At 41.5% G+C, this 24,451-nt stretch overlaps 1 protein-coding gene across 2 annotated transcripts; it reads left to right on the top strand.

Annotated features, from left to right (window-relative positions):
* Positions 1 to 5,258: 5,258 nt before the first annotated feature.
* LGALS3 (galectin 3) lies at positions 5,259 to 23,514 on the top strand. Of its 2 annotated transcripts, none has more exons than XM_045451030.1 (6): positions 5,259 to 5,447; positions 12,760 to 12,781; positions 14,704 to 15,111; positions 17,172 to 17,260; positions 20,307 to 20,472; positions 23,215 to 23,514. In XM_045451030.1, exons 2-6 carry the CDS (start codon positions 12,764 to 12,766, stop codon positions 23,368 to 23,370), a joined length of 837 nt encoding a protein of 278 aa, XP_045306986.1. In that variant the 5' UTR covers positions 5,259 to 5,447; positions 12,760 to 12,763; the 3' UTR covers positions 23,371 to 23,514. The 2 variants fall into 2 exon arrangements, with proteins under 2 accessions (XP_045306986.1, XP_045306987.1); XM_045451031.1 differs by having other exon boundaries at positions 5,435 to 5,765.
* The last annotated feature ends 937 nt before the right edge of the window (positions 23,515 to 24,451 follow it).

Genomic DNA, 24,451 nt, shown 5'->3' on the forward strand with positions numbered 1-24,451 from the left:
ACATTTAAAGAATAGTTAATACCTATTCTTCTCAAACTATTCCAAAAAATAGAAAAGGAAGGAAAACTTCCAAATTCATACTATGAAGCTAGCATTACCCTGGTACCAAAATCAAATGAAGACATTACCAAAAAAAAAAAAAAAAAAAAAAAAAAAAAAGAAAAAGAAAGAAAGAAAGAAAAGAAAAGAAAAGAAAAAAAAGAACTACAGGCCAATAGCCCTTAAGAACAGAGATGCAAAAATCTTCAACAAAATATTAGCAACCCAAATCCAACAATACATTAAAAAAATAATTCACTGAGATCAAGTGAGATTTATTCCTGGGTTATGAGTGAGGGTGGTTCAACATTCACAAATCAATCAAAGTGATACATCACATCAATAAGAGAAAGGACAAGAACCAAATGATCATTTCAATAGATGCAAAGAAAGCATTTGAAAGTACAACATCCATTCATGATTAGAAACCCTCAACAAAGTAGGTTTAAAGGGAACACACCTCAACATAATAAAGGCTATATATGAAAAGCCCAGAGCTAACATCATCCTCAGTGGGGGAAAACTGAGAACCTTCCCCCTAATGTCAGGAACAAGACAAAGATGTCCACTCTTAACACTTTTATTCAACATAGTACTGGAAGTCGTCGCTATAGTAATTAGACAACAAAAAGAAATAAAAGGCATCCAAATCAGTAAGGAAGAAGCGAAACGTTCGCTATTGCAGATGACATGACACTATATATAGAAAACCTGAAAGACTCCACCAAAAAACTGCTAGAGCTGACAAATTCAGTAAAGTCACAGGATACAAAATCAATGTACAGAAATCTGTTGCATTTCTATATACCAATAATGAAGCAGCAGGAAAAGAAATTAAGAAAATAATCCCATTTACAATTACACCAAAAATAAGATATCTAGAAATAAACCTAATCAAAGAGGTGAAAGACCTGTACTCTGAAAACTATAAACTAATAAAAGAAACTGAAGATGACACAAAGAAATGGAAAGACACTCCATGCTCATGGATTGGAAAAACAAATATTGTTAAAATGTCTATACTACCCAAAGCAATCTACACATTTAATGTAATCCCTGTCAGAATACCAACAGGGTTTTTCACAGAGCTAGAACAGAGTCTGAAAATTTGTATAGACCACAAAAAACCCTGAATAGCCAAAGGAACCTTGAAAAAGCAAAACAAAGGTGAAGGCATCACAATTCTGGACTTCAGGTTGTATTACAAAACCATAGCAATGAAAACAGTATGGTGCTAGTACAAAAATAGACACATAGATCAATGGAACAGAATAGAAAGCCCAGAAAAGAACCCATAACATGTGGTAAATTAACCTTCGACAAAGCAGGAAAGAATATCCAATGGGAAAAAAGAATATCTCTTCATCAAATGGTTCTGGGAAAACTGGACAGCAACATGCAAAAGAATGAAACTGGACCACTTTCCTAAGCCATATACCAAAATGAACTCAAAATGTACTAAGACATAAATGTAAGACCTCAAACCATAAAAATTATGGAACAGAACACCGGCAGTAACTTCTTTGACATCGACCACAGCAACTTCTTTCTGGATATATCTTCTGAGGCAATGGAAACAAAAGCAAAAATAAACTATTGGAACAACATCAAAATAAAAAGCTTCTGCACAGCCAAGGAAACAATCAACAAAACTAAAAGGCAACCTACACAATGGGAGAAGATATCTGTATATGACATGTCTGATAAAGAGCTAGTATATAAAATATATAAAGAATTTATAAAACTCAATGCTCCAAAAAACAAAAATCCAATTAAAAAATGGGCAGAAGGTAAGAAGAGTTTTCCAAAGAAGACATACAGACAGCTAACAGACACATGAAAAGATGCTCATCATCACTTATCATCAGGGAAATGCAAATCAAAATTATAACGTGATATTACCTCACACCTGTCAGTGTCCAGAGTGTTAACCATTACACCATGGAATGCCACTCACCTCACACCTGTCAGAATGGCTAAAATAAAAAACACAAGAAACAACAGGTGTTGGCGAGGATGTGGAGAAAAAGGAACCCTTTTGTACTGTTGGTGGGAATGCAAACCGGTGCAGCCATTCTGGAAAACAATATGGAGTTTCCTCAAAAAGTTAAAAATAGAACTACCCTATGATCCAGCAATCACACTACTGAGTATTTATTCAAAGAATACAAAAACACTTCAAAGGGATACATATACCCTGATGTTTACAGCTGCATTACTTATACTAGCCAAGATATGGAAACAGCCTAAGGGTCCATCAACTGATAAATGTACAAAGAAGATGTTTTACATATCACAGTGGAATATTATTCAGCTATAAAAAGGCATTAAAATCTTGCCATGTTGTAACAACATGGATGGAGCTAGACAGTATAATGCTAACTGGTATGTAACAAATATCATATGATTTCACTCATGTGGAATTTAAGAAACAAAACAAATGAGCAAAGGGAAAAAGAGAAAGAGATAACCCAAGAAACAGACTTTAACTATAGAGAACAAACTGATGGTTACCAGAGAGGAGGTAGGTGGGGGAATGGGTGAAATAAGGGATGGGAATTAAGGAGTGCACTTGTCCTGATCACCACAGGGAGATTTAAAAAACTTGGGAGGGGTGCCTGCATGGCTCAGTCGGTTGAGCGTTCACCTCAGGTCATGATCTCACAGTTTGTGAGATCGAGCGGCGAATCCAGCTCTGCAACTGACAGCACGGAGCCTGCTTGGGATTTTCTCTCTCTCCCTCTCTCTCTGCCCCTCCTCCACTCACTCTTTCTCTCCCAATATAAAAAATAAACATTTTTAAAACCTTGGGGGGCGCCTGGGTGGCTCAGTTGGTTAAGCGTCCGACTTCAGCTCAGGTCACCATCTCGCGGTCCGTGAGTTCGAGCCCCACGTCGGGCTCTGGGCTGATGGCTCAGAGCCTGGAGCCTGTTTCTGATTCTGTGTCTCCCTCTCTCTCTGCCCCTCCCCCGTTCATGCTCTGTCTCTCTCTGTCTCAAAAATAAATAAACGTTAATTTAAAAAAAGTTATAAAAAAAAAAACCTTGGGAAAAACTAAATAAAAATAATAAATAAATAAATAAATAAATAAATAAATAAATACAATGGGGACAAAAATTCCTGCCCCCATATATATGTAAAGCACTAAGCATAGTACACAGCACATTATAAGTGCTTAATGAATATTAGCTCTTATTACTCCTAACACTATTTTTTGATATACACATGTGTTGTGAAATGATTACCACAGTAAAATTAGTTCACATATTCATAACCTCACACATTACTATTTTTTATGTGTGTGGTGAGAACATTTAAGACTACTCTCTTAGCAACCATCAAATATGTAATATAGTATTTTTAACAATAGTCATCATGCCATACATTAAATTCCCAGAACTTACTCATCTTGTAACTAAAAGTTTTTACCCTTTCACCAACATCTCCCCATTTTCTCCCACACCCCTAGACCCTGGTAACCATCATTCTACTCAGTTTCTATGAGTTCTTTTAGATTCCATATATAAGTAAGATCATATGGCATTTGTTTATCTCTGCTTGGCTTCCTTCACTTAGCATAATACCCTGAAGGTCCATCCATGTTGTTGAAAAGGCAGGATTTCCTTCTTTCTCACAGCTGAATATTTCCGCGTGTGTGTGTGTGTGTGTGACATTTTTTTAATCCATTCTTCCATCAACAGACACTTAGGTTGTTTCCATGTCTTGACTGTTGTGAACAATGCTGCAATAAACATGGGAATGCAGATATCTCTTCAAGATAGTGATTTCATTTCCTACCTAGAAAGTAGGATTGCTGAATCATATGGTCATTCTATTTTTAATTTCTTGAGGAACCTCCGTATTGTTTTCCATAATGGCTGTACCAATTTACATTCCAACCAACAATACACAAAGCGTTCCTTGTTTGCATCCTTGCCCACACTTATCTCTTGTCCTTTTGATGACAGTCATTCTAACAGGTGTGAAGTGATGCCCCATTATGGTATGGACCTGCTTTTCCCTGATAATTAGTGATGCTGGGTGCCTTTTCAGCTACCTGTTGGTCAGATATCTTCTTTGGAAAACTGTCTGGTTCAGGTCCTTTGCCCATTCTTTAAATAGGGTTATTTGTTTTTTGTTGTTGTTGTTTGTTTTTGTTATTGTTGTTTGCTATAGAGTTCTATGAGATCCTTATATATTTTGAAGACTAACCTCTTATCAGATACATAGTTTACAAATATTTTCTCTCATTTTGTAGGGTGTTTTTTCATCTACTGATTATTTCTTTTGCTATGCAGCTTGCTAGTTTGATGTAGTCCCACTTGTTTATTTTTGCTTTTGTTGATTGTACTTTGGAGTCTTATCCAAAAAAACATTGCCATAACCAATGTCAAGGAGCTTTTGCCTTGTTTCCTTCTAGGAATTTTGTTTTGAGGTCTTACAATTAAGTCTTTAATCCATTTTGAGTTGATTTTTGTGAGTAGATATCAGAACTTTAAAAAATTCATCTTAGGCATCCTTAACCATTTCACTCAGCTATTATTCAGTGAAATGATACCAAATAAATACCTTTTCTCTTGCAAGAATCACTATTTGTTGTAAGATGTTTTCTTAGAGTGGTAGCTTTATCCTATTCCTGCCTCTACCAAAGACTTTTGTGTTTAAACTGTTCCTCCTTCACGGGCGCCTGGGTGGCACAGTCGGTTAAGCAGCTGACTTTGACACAGGTCATGATGTCAAGGTTCATGGACTCAAGCCCCACCTCAGGCTCCGTGCTGACAGCTCAGCGCCTGGAGCCTGCTTAGGATTCTCTGTCTCCCTCTCTCTCTGCCCCTCCCCCACTAATTCTTCTGTCTCTCTCTCTCTCTCAAAAATGAGTAAACATTAAAAAAAAAAAAATGTTCCTCCTTCATCAGGACCCTGCCCAACCTTTGGGGAAACAAAGACTTTCTAGGAAGGTATTCATTATTTCATTCATTCATGAAAAAAAATATTTAGGGAGAACTTATTACACACCAAACACTGGGTAAGATGTGGGGAGCAAACAAGCAAAAGTAATTTAGGGCCGTCAGAGCGAGGTGGCACCCACATCACAGTTCAGAAAGTGAATGAATGCAGGGCCAAGAACCGGGACCTCCGCCCGCGGCCCTCCCTCCCTCCCACCTATCTCACCCAGCACCTCAGAAAACTTGCCAGCGCCCTCCCAGTGACACCAGTCACCGTACACTTCTAGGAAAGGCTTTGATACTGAGAGAGGGTTTAGGGAAAATAAATGCAGAGAGGAAGAGAGTGTCCGCAATTCAGGCAGCAAATAAGCAAACATGGTTAAAACAAGCCAGCAAGCAAAGCGTTAAGTAAGCATACTCTGAAAGCTTCGCAGACTCCGTCTTGGTCTGAGGAGTGACCAGGTGAATCTGGAGAGAGGGCGGTGAACGTGGCCACAATTCCAGGTCTCGAGGGGGGCGGGCGCAGGAGACCGACTGGAGGCTGCGGGGCTGGGGGTCTCTCCAGGTCAGGAGCCACTGCTGCGCCGGGTGTGCGGTGGGGCAGTGCCCGGCCCCACGGCAGGGAGAGGCCCGGGTGTGTGTGGGTGGAGGTCCCGCCCCGGGAGAGGCGGGCCGGCCGGGACTATTTGAAGCGCGGAGCCACCGCCCCGCCAGGGATCTTACCACCTCGCTTGAAGTTGCCCCCCGCAGCAAGCTAACTAGGGAGCGCTGGGCTGTGGGGTGAGTGGCGGGGGCGCCTGGGGACGGGGGACGGGGACGGAGCCTGCTGACGGCCCCGACGGGGCAGGGGCGAGAGCGCCCGCGCGGGGGTCGGGGGTCGCGGGCCGGGGGCCGCGGGTGGGCGCGGAGAGGCGGAGGGCCGCGGACGGAGCTGGGGGAGCCGTCCTGGGCAGGGGCCGTAGCCTGCGAGCCCTGGAAGGAGCGGTGTGCGACTTCGGGAAAGTTAGCGGCGCTTTGCCCACACTCACGCACTTTGCTGGGCGGGCCCTGGGTGTGTCCGCGGACCACCCGCCGGGGCGCAGGTCACCCTCCGCAGAGACTGGGAGGCTCGACCACGGCGTCTCGCCCTCCCACCGCGCGCCCGGGTTCCAGTTCGGGGTTAGGAAGCCGGTCCCCCTTCGCAGGAGGTGGGGAGCCTGCCCAGGGATTCTGGAGGCGACTCCTGCGCCCCGGGACTGGGCTGCACGGCCGCTGCATCTGGCTGTGGGGCGCTGGGGCTCTTCCAGCAGGCCTGGCGGCGGCAGGGGCTGCAGCAGCTCTCGGGGTGCTGATCCCTCAGAAAATGGTGATGCCCCGGGGCCTGAGTGGGCATGTGCCCGGCTTGGCGAAGACCGCACATCCTAAGCTTTTGCAAATCGGTGACTCATCCCTGCCCAGATTGGCTAACTTGGGCATTAACATCCCGGATCTGTGCTGAGGACGTGTAGGGTGTGGCAGAATGGTAGCCCAAAAGTGCAGAGCTCCGGCTGGGGGCAGCTCTTAAGACATGTATGAAGATGTATTCTGAATTATCAGTTCCTTACATAAAAATACTAAAATGCGTCCATTCTGAGGAGTAGGACCTTAATGCCAGAGAGTCACATAGGGGACACGTAAGGTGAGACCCCCCCTTCAAGTTAGTGATTGCTAGTCCAGATACTGTGGAATGTTTGTAAAGTGACTCCTGGGAGTTGGGTCTCTGGACAGTAAGGACAGGTGAACCGCAGTGACCCAATCTGTTTCTCGGATTCTGGGAAAGGAATGGAAAAAGTTCATCTGTGTTCTTTGGAAGATTGGAACTGCTTCCTAAATTCATAATGTTTGGGGGTTACACTTAGAATCAGCATGTTCTGGGGAAAAGTTTGATGATGGTTTTTGAATGTTTTGAGCTTAAAAGTGTTAGACGAATGCCTCACCACCTTACTTAAGTAGCAGAAGAGGGGGCACACTGCCTGATAGATTGACCCCCAAAGCTAGCTTTTTTTCAATGGAATAGGCAAGTCTCACTCTGTTCAGAGGTCTTTAATCAATATTTCACTATGCTACAGATATACATAAGTGTTTTACTTATTTTTTTAATGTTTTACTTTTGAGAGAGAGAGAGAGAGCAAGTAGGGGAAGGACAGAGAGAGGGAGACACCGAATCTGAAGCAGGCTTCAGGCTCTGAGCTGTTGGCACAAAGCCCAACATGGGGCTCTAACTCATGAACCATGAAATCTGGAACCATGAGATCATGACCTGAGCCCCAAGAGGTGCTTTAATATAAAGACTTTTTACTTATTGCTAGTGACGTCAAAAGGCCAGTATTGGTCTCTCCTATAACTTAGGTACTTATTTGCCTAGCATCTCATCAGCCAGACTCTAAATCTTTTTTTTTTTTAAGTTTGTTTATTTATTTATTTATTTAGAGATGGGGCGGGGGGAGGCATGAGTCAGGGAGGGGGCAGAGAGAGAGGTAGGGAATCTCAAGCAGGCTCTGTGCTGTCAGCTCAGAGCCTGATGGGGCTCGAACTCAGGAACTATGAGATCATGACCTGAGCTGAAGTCAGATGCTTAACCGGCTGAGCCAGCCAGGTGCCCCTAGACTCTAAATCTTAACTGCAACAGAGACTTATATTCATATGTCATAACTTGAGCACCTCATGTTGACCTTAAATAAGATTGGCTTATAAAGTTAATGTATCCGAGACTCATGGTAACTTATCTAAACCATAGCCTCTCTTTCCTGTGATAGTTTGGGAAACAGGCTCCTCCTGAGGACAGCTGAGTTAACATTTGGTATCTAGTTCCTGAACTGGTTCTTCTCATTAAATTCTGAGTGGTAAGCCTGCCAGAACAGTGCTTGCTATAAACTTCCAATTTGCTGCTGACTAAGTATCATGTGTTCTCTCTTGATTGATGTTCAGCTTTTCCATAGGGGGAAAAATCAGTAACTGAGAGGCGCAAGGTAACTTTACCTTCCTTGATGCTGAGGAACTATGATAAGAAGGAAATCCTAGTAAAGGACCAGTTTCCTTTATTCCAACTCAGCATCACCGAATTTGGCCTTGGAAAGTGGATTTTCCTCAAGCCCTGCTCCATGTTTCGGCAACTGCCTCCTGTATTCTTCGGAGAGGAGCGTGGGCAGTGCCTTGGGGTTCTGAGGAAATACATTCATGATCCACTTCTCTTTCGGCTCGAATAAAGGTCAAGGCCCTTTGTGAGCAGAAATTTCAGAAGTGCTCCCAGGAACCCTGACTACTGGACTAATTGCTAGGTGGGCCTAGAATAGCATAGTACAGTAGATAGCCACTCTTTATTAGAGGGTAAAGTACAATTAACAGCCAATTAAAATGGTCTGCATTATGACTCATGTTTAAATTCCTTATTCCAAAGCAACACTGAACTACTTCCTGTAGGTTTTTCCAAATATGAAAGCCCAGGTAGTATTTCCTCAGTGTTTTGTTTTGTCTTTGATATAGTTTCTTTTCTGGAGCTTCTAAATTCTCTGATTCTGGGAATGGCAGGATAGAGTTCATATATCTATAGCATCTGTAGGGTGAGAAGTTTTTTTTTTTTTTCATTTGATTATCTCTTTATATAAACAATCCATCTAAAAAGAAAGAAAGAAAGAATTTTTCCAGGCAAGTAAGAAGACTTTTATCCAAATAGTTTTTTTTTTTTTTTTAAGTTCTATGGTTGCTAGATTTCAAAAAAGCATTGGTTATAAACTTTTTCAAAAAAGAGATCTGATGGTTGAGAATTAAGATAGCAAAACAGTGCATACCCAGTTTTTGGAAAAGTACACTTTATTGGTTTAAATATGGTTATAATTAGTAAAATGACTGTGCAAAATGGCATCGTTGTATTCAGTATTGGATACAGTGAGTGTTGGAGCTCACTGAATGAGTCACCCAGCTTTTTCTGACAAAAACATGATCGTTTTAAATTTGTTTATAATTTCAACATGTTATGTAGTTCTGAGTGAATAAGCCAGAGAATTAATTTCTAAGTGAAGTAATAAACACTTTTTAAGGACTATATTTTAAAATTTCAAAGAGTGAAGATTTTATGTTAGTATAAAATGAGTTTGAATTAAGAGTGAGGGTCCTTGGACCCTTGGTTGTTGGCCTGCCAAGGACGGAATGACTTTGGGCCACCATATTAGCTCTCTAAGCCTCTGTTTCCTCACCTCTAGAGTGGGAATATTAACCTTCCCCTGAAAATCTTATAAGATTATTATCAGAATGAAAATAGGAAAGGTATGGGAAAGTGCTTCATAAACCAAAAAGTACCACACTAATGCAGGATTTCATTATTCTAATGGGCTTGTCTAATGTGTCACAACACAATCCAAACTGTCACCCAAGGCTTTATGTGAAACGCAGTGGAAAGAAATTGAAATCTGCTTTGTTTCTCAAATTGTTTTGGTTGGAGCTGGAAATAAGCTGAATATGCTCCAGCAGAGACTTTAGGAAGAAATGTTAAATTTTGGAAATGCTTTTTTTTTGGAAATGCTGTCTTTAGTTTCTGTTTTTTTTTTTTTTTTTTTTCAACGTTTTATTTATTTTTGGGACAGAGAGAGACAGAGCATGAACGGGGGAGGGGCAGAGAGAGAGGGAGACACAGAATCGGAAACAGGCTCCAGGCTCTGAGCCATCAGCCCAGAGCCTGACGCGGGGCTCGAACTCACGGACCGCGAGATCGTGACCTGGCTGAAGTCGGACGCTTAACCGACTGCGCCACCCAGGCGCCCCTAGTTTCTGGTTTTAATCAGCCTTTAAACACATCTTAGTTTGATAGGTGTTATATTAATAAGATACTTTATAAGGCCAATGGTACAGATTTAGCTAGTTTTTTTTTTTTTAAGTTTATTTATTTTTAGAGAGAGAGCAAGTGCGAGCAGGAGGGGGTCAGAGAGAGAGGGAGAGAGAGAATCCTAAGCAGGCCCCAGGTTGACTGTCAGCACAGAGCCAGACGTGGGCTCCATCCCACAAACCAGGAGATCATGACCTGAGCCGAGATCAAGAATCAGACGCTTAGCTGACTGAACCCACCCAGGCATCCCCAGATTTAGCTGATTTTAACTATTGAAAATAACTTTTTGGCTTTTATTGACCTGTATATCTACATTTCTGGAGGGATATACACACTAATTAGCTTAAAGTGTTTACTCAACCAGGCACAATTTTGCCCTCCCTCCCCTGCCCCCAGGATATTTGGTAATGTCTGAAGACATTTCTGGTTGTCACAATGGGGAGGGGGGGAGTATTGTGCTACTGACATCTTGTATATTGAAGCCAAGAATGCTGTTCCACATGCTGTAATGTTCAAGGCAGCTCTGACTCTGACAGTGTATCTGACCTGAAACGTTAGTGGTGCTGAGGCTGTGAAAAAGCCTTTACCGAATGGGGATATTTAAGAGAAGTCAGCAATATGTATAAAGTTATAAATCTGGGTCTTTGGCATGTTGCCTAGGAATGGAAGAAAAGTTTGTGTGATCAAAGGAACTGAACTCTCTGCCCACCTTGAAGTTCAAGATTATTTCCTACTGCTGTCCAAAAAACGAGAGTCTTTGCTTTCTTAAGAAATGTCCCTTCTAGGGTGCCTGGCTGGCTCAGTCAGTAGAGCATGCAGCCCTTGATCTCAGAATTGTGAGTTTGAGCCCCACTTTGGGTGTAGAGAGTCCTAAAAATAAAATCTTTAGGGGCGTCTGGGTGACTCGGTCAGTAAACGTCCGACTTCAGCTCAGGTCATGATCTCACCGTCTGTGAGTTCGAGCCCTTTGTGCTGTAGCTCAGAGCCTGGAGCCTGCTTTGGATTCTGTGTCTCCCTCTCTGTGCCCCTCCCCTGCTCGCGCGCGCTCTCTCTCTCTCTCTCTCTCTCTCAAAAAACATTAAAAAAATAAAAATAAATAAAAAAAATTAAAAATAAGAGACATCCTTTTTTTCCCCCTTTTCTGTAACAACTCTTCTCTCAAGTTCCTTTTGCGGTGGCAGCACACTTTTCTAAGCAGTGGTAGCCTTTTAAGGAAGGAACACCAGCAGAGGAGCACCTGACTTCTGCTTTAAAAGATCAAATGCTACAAGAAACACATGAATATAAGCCCTGGGAGCGTCACTGTGACTTCCTAGCCAAACTGCCAGCAGTTTTCCACTTTAGAAGATGGACACGGTGATATGCTTAAACTGCTTCCAAATATGTTTGAGAATGCCGAGATTAAAAAGGAGATGTGCAGAAAAAATTAGTAGGAGGTAACATTTAACTGGGTATAAGTAACAGCAGAGTTTGATAAGGTATCTGGTATGTATAAATGAAGGGCATTAAGTCCTAGGAGGGGCTCTGCCTTTTTTTTTTTTTTTAACCAAAAAGTGTAATATTTTACAATTTTAGGACGTATCAATTAGGATCTCTTGGGGTAATGTCATTTCTTAAAATAATTTAGTAAATCTCACAAGCGAGCAACTCAAGGAAAAAGAGAGTCTGATTGTTTAAGGGCCAGGTCACTTTGGCAGGTGATCCTGATCCGAGAAAACTCACCCAGGCCTCAGGAGTCCCAGGTTGTCCTCCTCCCCTCACTGCCAGAGCACCTGCAGCAGCGACAGGTGTGAAATATCTTCTATAGTTAGAGCCATGGCTCAGGGAGAGGAGCAGGAGAAAGCAGGAGTGATATGTCAAAGCCTCCCCTGGAGTCAGCTTTGGGCAAAGCCAACTCTGTTTGGTATCATCCTACCCAAAAATATTTTCCTCCACATTGTCTGACTCTCCTCTCATCTCCTCTCTTTTTTTTTTTTTTTTTTTTTTTTATACCCTTGTTTGTTATACTGCTGGAGTTTCATTTGGAATAAAAAATATCTTGAAATAAAAAAAGGAAGAAAGGGGGAAGAAAAGAGGCATCTTGTGCCTGCCTTTCATTTTCATTGCTCCACATCTGATCTCACCTCTCCTTTAAGGCTTAGCTCAAACCATACCACCTCTTCCCCTCTTAGAAGTGATAGTTCTAGTTGAGATGCCCCATCACACAGTCTGGCTCACAGTATTGATCCCTTGTGATCCCTGCTGGCCTGTGAGCCCTTTGACCATACAGATCTTGGCCTATCCATCTTCAAACCCAGACAAGAGCCCACACAGTGCCTGACCCAGAGCAGGCATAAATATGTGCCATTGGAGGAATAAATGATTGGCAGTAGCTACACATAGGGGCACTGTTTTTCAAATCTCAGTAGAAATCAGTCAACTCTGCTTTCCTCCTAAAACCCAGAAGATGGCATGGGGGCTGATCTTGGGACCGGGAAGGGAGGTGGGTGATTACCCTTTGTAAGAGGCTGAACCCTTTGTAAGAGGTGGTGGAAAAAGCACCCAGGAAGGAAGGTGTGGAGGATCACTGATGAACCAGGACTGTTTGTGTTTTTACCAAAGAAGGGGGCAGAACATTTTCTTCCTTGTTCTTCTCTCTCCTGTCTTGTAGGCCCCAGGATTCAGAACACAGGCTAGTATGATTAGAGTTTAAAGTTATGAATTAAATAGGGCTTGGTAATCTACCTGGAGTGCATCCCTGCCCTTTGATGAGCTGTTTTGGTAGTTCCAACACCACTGATTTAGGCGTATCTAGGGAATAAACTGGCTGGGGAATAAAATGCCTGCCTGTAGATTGTCTAGAACTGCCCAATGAACTATTTGTGATGTTGTGTGTTGATATGGAAACTGGTCAAATCTAGGATCAAATGATAACCTCTCTTTTTTTCCTCCTTTCAGGAAAATGGCAGACAGTTTTTCAGTAAGTGTTTTATGTTTATTTTCTTAATATATATTCCATGTAGGTTGAGGACTTTTTTTTTTTTCTTTACCACCAGACATTCCCTTCTAATTTTCTCACCATTTGGCTTCTTCTGGCTTTAACTGCCCAATGAGGGCTTATTAGCTGAAGTCTTGTTTTTCCAGAAGCAGATTCAAGAAGAAAGCGAGGCAGATAGAGGCCTGAGACTCACTAATAGTAACTCCTTTACTGAAAAGCCTGGGGCAGAAGCAAGTGGATTTCATGCTCAGGAGCTGAGAAATAGTATGAGCAATGGGAAGTGTGGTGCAGTCTGAGCATCCTAATTTCTGTGATTGTTTTTCTCACATCAGTTAGAGAGTATGTGCTTTTACATAGAGGAAAGCTAGCTCCTGACTTTGGCAAATTATGAATGGCAGCCCTCCATGCTCTGAAATGATGGAGGCAAGAATAAAGTGATACAGGAAATGTAGCAGCTGCGCAGATGTCCCATGAGGCAGAGAGGAAAGGAGAGATACCCTGGCTTCTCACTTCTTCCCACTCTTTTTTAAATTTTTTTCTTTTCAACGTTTATTTATTTTTGGGACAGAGAGAGACAAAGCATGAACGGGGGAGGGGCAGAGAGAGAGGGAGACACAGAATCGGAAACAGGCTCCAGGCTCTGAGCCATCAGCCCAGAGCCTGACGCGGGGCTCGAACTCACGGACCGCGAGATCGTGACCTGGCTGAAGTCGGACGCTTAACCGGCTGCGCCACCCAGGCGCCCCATCTTCCCACTCTTTAATCTCTTGCCAGTACTGCCCCTTAGCCAGACTCTGGAAGCCTGGCAAACACCATCTGCAGGGGTCAATTTCCCTGAGATCAGGGCAAGGGAAGGAAGAGGGATGGATTTGACCAGCACATTGGGAATATGGCAGGGCTGACTCTTTGCTATCAAACATGGAATTCATTGAACTATGGGAACTCAGGCCCATCACCCTGACCACCTGCTATAGGGCATCTTTTCATCTGAACCATGTAGTTGTTTGATTTTGATAAGCCATGATCATCAAAATGCAGATAAGGCAAGTACAGACCTGTATCAGACACCACTGTGCATGGCCATGCACCTATTGTGCCTGCCTGGGCCAGGCTTGTGGTTCTGCTAGAAATTAGAAATGGGACTAGGAGCCCTTTGAGAGCTGCTAAGAATGTAACTACCCCTTTCCAAAGTCCTCTTCTGGAATGGTCTTGTGAAATGGGATGGAGACTCTTATTAAACTCTCCTGGTTCTCTCCAAGGAAAAGTCTGTGCCATTGGATAGATGTGCTAACTTTACCACGTAGTTAATATATTGACCCACTATGGCCAAGAAAGTATAGCAATCATTATTAGAATAACAATCAATAAAATGCATTCTTTATGGCAAGACGATTCATGTTGAGAACTGTAAATTGTTTTACTTTCCATTTTCTGTATGGCTCCCCTCCTCCCCAGACACTAATCAACCTGGAATCACACTTACTTAATGGCATGATTGGGCCTTTTAAAAAAAACCTAAACTTTAAAATTTTTAAATAGTCCTAGATTTACAGAAAAATTGCAACGATAGTACAAAGAGTTCCAGTATGCCCTACGCTCACTTTTCTCTATTGTTAATGTCTTACATTAGTATGGTACACTTGTTAGAAATAATGAACCAGTGCTGATACATTCTTACTAAAAAAAAAAAAGAAAGAATAAAGTGATGAAGCATATGTAATCTCAAAGTCTCATTTTAGTCTTAGGAACTGCAGACTATTTAATAGGTGGAAAAAGTTTGGTTGATATGAATTTCATACCTTCACCATATCCCTCTACTTCTTAGATCACATATTCCTGTTTCCTGAAAATTCTGTTTTTGTGAATGTTTTTCCTCCTGTAATTGTTTACGTCTTTCTTTCCAGCTTAATGATGCTTTGTCTGGATCTGGAAACCCAAACCCTCAAGGATGGCCTGCCGCGTGGGGAAACCAACCTGCTGGGGCAGGGGGCTACCCAGGGGCCGCCTATCCTGGTGCCTACCCTGGACAGGCACCTCCAGGCGCCTACCCTGGACAGGCACCTCCAGGCGCCTACCCTGGACAGGCACCTCCAGGAGCCTACCCTGGACAGGCGCCTCCAGGAGCCTACCCTGGACAGGTGCCTCCAGGAGCCTACCCTGGCCCCACAGCACCTGCTTATCCTGCACCAACTGCACCAGGAGCCCACCCTGGGCAACCGAGTGGGCCTGGGGTCTACCCTCCTCCTGGACAGCCAAGTGCTCCTGGAGCCTACCCTGCTGCTGGCCCCTTTGGCGTCCCTGCTGGACCACTGGTAAGATGGAGTTAGTTGTTTCATATACTTGATTGTGATCAGGACAAAGCTAATGAAGAAAGAACACAACAATTGTCTGGAGCGTTGGTGCCATTACTTTGCTGTGCTGTGGCTGGGAGCTGGCTCTGCACACTGACATGCAAAGGGCTTCAGAGAGACCTGAAGCTTTAAATTCACTGGTTAGAGCCACTTTTTGAGGACCAGCCATGGATCAGTCCAATAGAAAAAAATAGTTATTTGTATTGCGTTTAGTATGCATACTGTTAGTATAAAGAGAAGTCAGTGTATCTTTTGAAGACATTTGTAAAGCAGCTTTAATATAAATGAAGTCAAGATCATAGTAATGGGGGAACATTTTGGTTACTATTATTAATATACACTGAGTACATAACATGCACCAGCAGTGTGCTTCTATGTGAATGATTTCATTTACCCCATAACCACCCTAGAAGATATGTTATTATCCCTACTTTACACTCGAGGAAATGGGACAATAGAGAGTCATACAACTTGCCCAGGGTCATAGAGGGAATGTGTAGGGAAACCAAGGTAATGTGGTTTTGAAAAACCTTCTAAAGGTAATTTTGTGATCTAAGGATTGAATTTCCCTTTATGTTAAAACCCACTTTAGTAAATGAATTTAAATGTAAAATCTAACTGTGGGGCTCCAGACACATCTCAGACACAGATCCTTCCCTTCCAGATGTATAGACTAGTTGAGGGATAACATACAGATGTGAGGCAAGTGTTTAGTAGTAGCATGGGATCAGACCCTTCCAGGACTATGTGGTTGCTGGCACAGGTAGCGTCTGACCTGCTTTTAGGTCAGCTTAGAGGAGAGTGCAGAGAAGGTGTTGGGAGTGTGGGAGGCATTGAGCAGGGCCTTGACCACAGTTAGTCATTTGTAGACAGATGGGGACGTGGAGGCTGTGGAAAGGAAGAGGCAGATGTGAGAGAGGTTACAAAAGAAGCCCAGGAGCTAGTGGTTAGGTCTTAGGAGTCAGAGATGACTGGGTTTTTGATAATGGACAACTACAGCACCGGCCAAGGGACAACCCCAAACAGGAAGTCGGGAATGAGACCTGATGGGGGATGGGGAAGAAGAGACAATTCCAGCTCACACCTGTTGGATATGAGGCATTGTAGCAAATTCAGGAGGAAGTATAAGGCCTGGAGAGAAAAGACTTGGGTGGTGATTGAACCCAGGAGGAAGAAATTATGAAGGGAAAAGAGAAGAACCGAGAGAGTTTTGGGAATATTTACAGCACCTTAAACATAGATGGTCAATACATTTTTGTGGAAGAACTAGGGAATGTATTAAATAAAAAAGTGTTCATTTAATACATAAATTATCTGCCTTTAAAAAAACTAAACTTTAAAATTTTAAAGTTCTAGATTTACAAAAAAATTGCAAAGGTAGTACAAAGAGTTCCTGTATACCCTACACCCACTTTCCTCTGTTGTTAACGTCTTAAATCAGTAAGTATCTGCTAAGTATCTGCCACATTCAAAGCACCCTGTTGATGTCATGTAAGTAGAATTTAGGAGAACTCACAAGTCCCCAAATGTGACATAATGTCTGCCCTCAGGGAGCAAAATAACCATGGTGAAGTACATTATGTGACAAAGGTCTTAAGAGTGGCACAAAGTTGTGTATCTAAAATTGATACAATTATATCTCAATAAAAATAATAAAAAAAGAAGAGTAGCTAGCAAAAAATGTTAGTGTTGATTGCAAGGTCTAGCTTAAGCCTTTCCAAAAAATAGTCCAAGTGAATGAATTATAGATTGGGATGTCTTAGTAATTCCTGAGAAATACAGTGCTCCAAAAGGGAATATGCTCTGTTTTTGGTACCAATTAACTGATGGTTTTATTCTTGATTATTGCTTGTGCATGGAGGAAGCCTTATCTCTTCAGGCCCTGTGCAGGGTGGCCTGAGAGTCTGGAAAAATGGCTTAAATTAGGATTATATGTTATTCACATTCAGCAACATACTTTTCTTTCTTTCCCCAAGAAAATATGACTCTTTATTAACACATACATGTTTTTTTATCCCCAGACTGTGCCTTATGACCTGCCTTTGCCTGGAGGAGTCATGCCTCGCATGCTGATAACAATTCTGGGCACCGTAAAGCCCAATGCAAACAGGTAAAGAGCAAAATTAGCAACTCAAACATATTTGTCAATTGCCTCTTGAATAAAGAATGATCTATTTTGGATTTTAATGAAAATTCTAAAGCTACACATTTAGAATTCTATCCCGTAGAATTGGGATTATCCCGTAAGTCAGTGTACGTTCCCACCAAGGGACAAAGTGTCCCTCGCTCAATCTTGTTTTTCTCCCAGAACCACAAGGAAACAGTTCTCCTTTGTGAGCACAAAGAGAAAGAGCAGAAAACCCATTCAGAAAAAACTAGCTTTTCCCTCACAATAAGAGCCTTAGAATTTAAGGGAAGTAGAGCCTCAGTAATGTAATACTTGGCCATCCCTCCACTCTGAGCCATATATTGTCTAAAAAACCAAGCATGCATTTCATGTCTAGATGCCCATCAAAAGTTGGGGTGAGGAGCACCTGGGTGGCTCGGTCAGTTGGGTATCCAACTTTGGCTCAGGTCATGATCTCGCGGTTTGAATTCGAGCTCCACATTGGGCTGTGTGCTGACAGCTCAGAACCTGGAGTCTGCTTCAGATTCTGTCTCCCTCTGCCTCTCCCCTGCTCACGCTTTCTCTCTCTGTCTCTCTCTCAAAAATAAACATTAAAACAATAAATAAATAAAAATGAAAGGGTCAAAACCACAAAGATCACACTGGATGTAATTTTGAGTTAGTGAGAGCTTGCGTATCATACCACTCTCTCCTCATACTTGTACAGATCACCCTGCAGTCATGCATGGCACAGTGCAGTCTAAGATCTGGTGAGCTTCACTGCCATTTCCGCCTTCCTACTGGGCACATCAGGAGAGTGCCAGATTCCCATGGTGTCAGCCTGGTCTACAGATGTTAAGTGGCTGGATGGGGGAACCCTAGTCTTCTGAGTAGACACTATTAAAGATTTGGAAAGAAGTTAAAGACTTCATCAAAATAAGTCAGCCTTTGCCATTGGAACTGGTTTGATGGAGGTGAGCTAGGATGGAGTAAGACTGAGCTAATTTAGGAAAATCCATGCTGATTTATGGCTGCCCTGGAATGCCTGGCTCTGGTTATTACCACTAGTTATTTACATGTAATATGAGCAGGTTAAGGATATCCTGAAGACATCCAGCATACCTGTCCCTGAGGTTAGTGGTACCATTAAAGCTCCTGCAGCCATAAATTAATCTGTGTTTCTGGGTTTTGTAAACAGTGCACAAAAGGTACAAATTCAAGCTATGTATACAGGTATACAAGAATCCATAAGCAGCCTCTGTCTGTCACCTTGCTCCTCATGGGTTAATGGGAACCACCTTGTCTGTTACCAGGAATTGGACTCCGCCTCCAGCTTAATCATTTACATTCAGATAGCTCATTTACTCTACCTCCAGCCAGTTTTCCCTGGTTCTGTGTGGTAGCCACTACCCTTTCCACCCAGCCTATACAGCTTCTCTAAACACAGTGCTTACCTGAACAATAAAGCTTGTCTCACAGCCAGTTATAAAACGTATATATCCTCTGCCTACGTCCTTATCCATCTTTCTTCCCCAAATACCACACAGAACCCAGCACATGTGATCCTGTGCGTATGGCACTCACGATTTGTGAATATCTGCCCTCCTTCCTCAGCCGCTATCACACAGAACCACACTGGTATGTTTGCCTTATTTAGGGTTATTGCATTAGAAACTTTAGCTCCAATAACACTAGAGATGTAGACAGAGCCTGTGGCAGATTAAAACTAATTTTGGTTGAAATGATTAAGAGGATAGTAAACAGAAAAAAAAATGGTTGCTTGCTTCTGCAAAATCTGTGTGAGGAATTACATGAAAAAAAGAATGCTTAAGGTGGCAGAGATGGCAAGATCTTCCTTTTCACTGTAGAGAAAATACAGCCATTGGAATTTTTAGTCAAATACTAATTCTGTTGTTGTCTATTTTGACCCTCTCCCTGTGAATTTAATATTGGAAGATACATTTGTGGCTGTATATGTCTGTTACTGGGTAAATGAAACAACCCAAGGAATCATTGTTAATAGGTCTAGAGTGTAGACCTTGCTTTAAAACAAGAACACCAGCTGATTCTGATGTTAGTACTCTAGGGAGCACACTTTGAGAAGCTGAGGGATAGAGTTAATACTCTAACAGTCCGAGGACTTGTGTTTGCATTAATAGCCAAGGAGAAGGAATAAGGTCAAAAAGTTAAGCCAGGACTTCCATTAATTCCACTTCACATCATGGAATGTTTAACACATTTATCGCCATGACCTCACAACTTAGCAACAGGATACCGAACATTATGTTGTCTCATTCTTGTTATTTTAGGACTTAGGTTTTTGGTTAACTATAAGGAAGGCAGGTATTTGATAGCTTTTATTTATTTGACTGGCCTGCCTTTCATAGGTATTAAAAGTAGCTTGGGAGGGCAGGGAAGAGGTAAGCATTATTATTTGCCATGTAAAGCATAAAGTGGCCCTAAACTTACATAAGGAAACCTTGGTGCTCGCTTCGGCAGCACATATACATAAGGAAACCTTGAAGAGTTTTCATAGTAGAGGCAGTAAAGAGGGAATGATAGCTGAATGCAATGATGTGACCAAAGACAATGAGGTAAAACAATGGAACACATACTGCCTTACTTACTTTCAGATACTACAAGAGTACATCAAATACTTGGTCTAGTATACTTCCAATTTGAAGCCATACTCTGGTTTATTTACTTCCTGTTTAGAAAATGTCCCTGAATTTATAAACTGATTTGCTCTTTACAAAATTATATGTTCTTTTGGGCGCCTAGGTGGCTCAGTTGGTTGAGTGTCTGACTCTTGGTTTCTGCTCAGGTCATGATCTCAAGGTTCATAGGTTTGAGCCCTATGTCAGGCTCTGTGTTGACGGCACGGAGCCTGGAATTCTCATTGTCCTCTCCCCTTCTCATGCCCCCTCTCTCTCTCTCTCTCTCTCTGTGTCTCAAAAATAAATAAACATTAAAAAAACCCTATGTTCTTCACTTGATACATATGTACAACTTGAATCATTTTACTAATTCTGGTCTTTGGTTTAAACAGACTTGCTTTAGATTTCAAGAGAGGGAATGATGTTGCTTTCCACTTTAACCCACGCTTCAATGAGGACAACAAGAGAGTCATTGTTTGCAATACGAAGCTGGAGAATTTATGGGGAAAGGAAGAAAGACAATCAACTTTCCCATTTGAAAGTGGTAAACCATTCAAAGTAAGTTATTGCTACTATTATATATTGATAATGTATATTTTTCATGGGGAATCACTCTAAAACCACGATGCATTTGAACTGAATTTTTTATCAACTGTCCCAGGAGACCTAACTAGGACATCTGCTCCTCATCTCAGGACCAGGCTCAGCAGGACTCGCACACTCCCCAACTCCATTCACGCATTTCACCATTGTCCCTGTTGCTACACCTTTGAGTTAAAGCTTTTTTGGAAATGAGAAAAATAGCGTCTTTAATAAAAAAGGCAGATAGTCTTGATGGTACAGTTGGGCTGAGATTTAGTTCTTTAATATAGCGTAGTTGGCATAGCAATCAAAACTAATTTTGTTAAGTTCTAAAATTAATGCATGTTTGCTTTATGAAAAAATGTATAGGTTTTCAAATTAAAAAGTTCTCCATCGTTTCTCCTTTCCCCCAACCTCACAAAGGTTGCAACTTGGTCAGTATCTTTCTAGTATTTTCTATGACATACAACACACTATTTACTTTATTTAAAAAAACTTTTATTTATTAAGTAATCTCTACCCCTGAACTCATGACCCTGAGATCAAGAGTCACATACTCTACTGCCTAAGCCAACCAGGCATCCCAACATACTTTTCATTTTTAAGCACTGCTGCAACAAATATTAGGCCCACAGTGTTGCGTTGAGAGTAGAGTGGTTTGTAGAGTAGAGAGTCTACTAAGAGCTAGACTGTAAACTCCTCAAGGGCAGGGACTTATAAGGACCATATTCTATATTCGGTGGACATCTTTTCATAGTAGAACATTTTTACTTAGGGGCACTTAGATGGCTTAGTCAGTTAAGTGTCTGACTCTTGATCTCAGCTCAGGTCTTAATCTCAGGGTTGTGAGTTCAAGCCCTATGTTGGGCTCTGTGCTGTGGATGTGAAGCCTTCTTTAAAAAACAAAACAAAACAGAGGCTCCTGGGTGGCTCAGTCGGTTAAGTGTCTGCCTCTTGATTTTGGCTCAGGTTATGACCTCACACTGGGCGTGGAACCTGCTTAAGATTCTCTCTCTTCTTCTCCCTCTGCCCCTCCCCTGCTCATGCTCTCTCACACGCTTTCTTTCAAAAACAAGCAAATAAAACATGGTTACTTAATAGTATTTCAACTGTTGAGATATGTGATAATTCAACAAGTACCCTATTGATAATTTGGAGTATGTAAATATTCTAAATGAATAAAACCTGGAAGGCTTGTTTTACTAAAATACTGTAATAACTGTCCTTATCTTTGCTTCCTAGAAGAATAATTTTATTCCACGAGTGTACATGTTTAAAATTTAGGTAAGATATTGCCAAAGTGCCGCTTCCAAAAGGATGTAAGGATAAATGTGCTCGCTACTAATTATTGGGAAGTGTTCCCACTGCTCTTGCCAGAACTGGTTGTTATTGATCTTCACGGCATTTGCCACTTTACTAGAGGAGTTCTACTTTAGTATGTTTATTTATTTATTGAAGTACAGTTGACATACACTGTTACGTTAGTTTCAGGTATACAACATAGTGATCAACATCTCTATGTGTCATGCTGTGCTCACAAATGCAGCTACCATGTGTCACCATACAACACTATTACAGTACCATTGACTGTATTCCCTATGTTGCACCTTTTATCCCAGTGACTTATTCATCCCATAACTGGAAGCCTGTACCTCCCACTCCCCTTCAACCATGTTGTCCATCCCTGTATCCCTCTCCCCTCTGGCAACCACCAGTTTGTTTTCTGTTTTTATGGGTCTGTTTCTGCTTTTTGTTCATTTGTTTCTTTCTTTGAATTGTTTTTTAGATTGCAGTAAATGAAATCATGGTATTTGTCTTTCTCTTTTTTTTTTTTTTAATTTTCAACGTTTCTTTATTTTTGAGAGAGAGAGAGGCAGCACGAGCAGGGGAGGGGCAGAGAGAGACAGAGACAGAAACCAAAGCAGTCTCCAGGCTCCAAGCTGCCAGCACAGGGCCCGACACAGGGCTCGAACTCACAAACCGTGAGGTCATGACCTGAGCTGAAGTCGGACACTTAACCGCCTGAGCCACCCAGGCGCCCCTGTCTGACTTACTGCATTTAGCATAATACACTCTAGGTCTGTCCGCATTGCTGCAAATAGCAAAATTTCATTCTTTTTAATGGCTGAGTAATATTCTATTGTATATATATACCACATCTTTATCTGTTCATCTACGGATACACACTTGTGTTGCTTCCATATCTTGGCTATTATAAATAATGCTGCAGTAAACATAGGGGAGCATCTATCTTCTCAAACTAGTGTTTTTCATTTTCTTTGGGTAAATACCCAGTAGTGAAATTACTGGATCATATAGTAGTTCTGTCTTTAATGTTTTGAGGAACCTCCATAGTGTTTTCCACAGTGGCTGCACCAATTTACATTCCCATGCACAAGGGTTCCTTTTTCTACACATCCTCACCAACACTTGGTGTGTTTATATTTTTACTTTTAGGTGTTGGCCATACAAAAACTTTGTTTTTATGTAGACACATTATTAAACTTTTCCTTTATAGCTTCACCTTTATCATTTTTTTCATTTTCTTTTGCTTAAATCTTTAAATATCTGGAGTCTATTTTGACTGCAAAGTCACTTCTTTGGACTTCAGTTCCACAGATGATCATACAGATGAACTATGGGACATTCTGAGCTCAAGCCAGACTGGTTTTGACATAAATGAACATTTCTAACAGTTTTGTGTATGTGCCATTTCAGATACAAGTGCTGGTTGAATCTGACCACTTCAAGGTTGCTGTCAATGATGCTCACTTGTTGCAGTACAATCATCGGATGAAAAATCTCCACGAAATCAGCAAACTGGGAATTTCTGGTGACATAGATCTCACCAGTGCTTCACACACAATGATATAATCTTACAGGGGAAGTTTTAAAAAAATGAAATTGAATATAAACTCTTAGACATTTAAATCTCATGTTTACTGACTGAAAAATTTTTCCTTTATTCGTCAATGTCCTTCTTGTAAATCACTCATTTAATAAACATTCTAAGAGTTACCTGTCTTCATAGGTCATTTAATTGGGGCAATTCTTTTTTTTTTTTAAGATTTTTTTTTTAAGTGATCTCTGCATGCAACATGGGGCTCAAACTCACAACCCTGAGATCAAGAGTCGCATGCTCCACTGGCTGAGCCAGCTAGGCATGGGGCAATTTATTCTTAATAATGCATAATGGACTCTGTGGAAAAGGAATATGTAGCAATATTAATACTGCATTAGAGTCTCCCAAAGTTTCCTATGCTTGCTAAAATAAGAAAATAGTATTTTAACCTCTGTGCGTTTCCATAAAAACCAGAAGATACTGCAAGGAAATCATTCTCCCATTCTCTTACTTAAGGAAATATATATTCAGAAAATAAGAAAAAAACAAAGAAAAAGTTTAGCTTTTTTTTTTTTTTTTTTTACTGTTAGCATTCTTGTGTATTTCTTTTCATTCCTATTTTCTCTTTCTAAACTATACTTAGCTGTTTTCAAATATAGCTGATTTGAAACCTTGCTGTAAGTTCTCTTGGTTTTTGGGAAATATTATATTTATAAAGGAAAAAAGCTCTTAATCTATAATAAGCTTGAGAATAGTTCCCATTGCCAACATTCTCAACCATGCCTTTCTGCCCTTCCTCGTTACCGCAAGCCCAAAGATTAACACAATTTCAAAACTAGGATGTGGTCATAGCACTTCAAAAGATCAAAATATTTTTTGGTCTATTGTTTCTATACTACCACCTCCTAGATATTTTATTAATACAAGGTGGGTTCCTCAGGAAGCGGAGATTAGAACACAATAGGTTTATGGGGGAGAATCTCACAATTAACAACTCGGGATGAGAAGGCACACAACTGGGCAGAGGAAGAAGTTGGGCATCAATGCCTCAGCCCACCCTGCAGGGGTTCTGAAGCAGGGATGATCCTTTGGAGCTGTCAAGAGGACACTCTG

The sequence above is a fragment of the Leopardus geoffroyi genome, chromosome B3, assembly GCF_018350155.1.
Source record: "Leopardus geoffroyi isolate Oge1 chromosome B3, O.geoffroyi_Oge1_pat1.0, whole genome shotgun sequence".
Classification (NCBI taxonomy): domain Eukaryota; kingdom Metazoa; phylum Chordata; class Mammalia; order Carnivora; family Felidae; genus Leopardus; species Leopardus geoffroyi.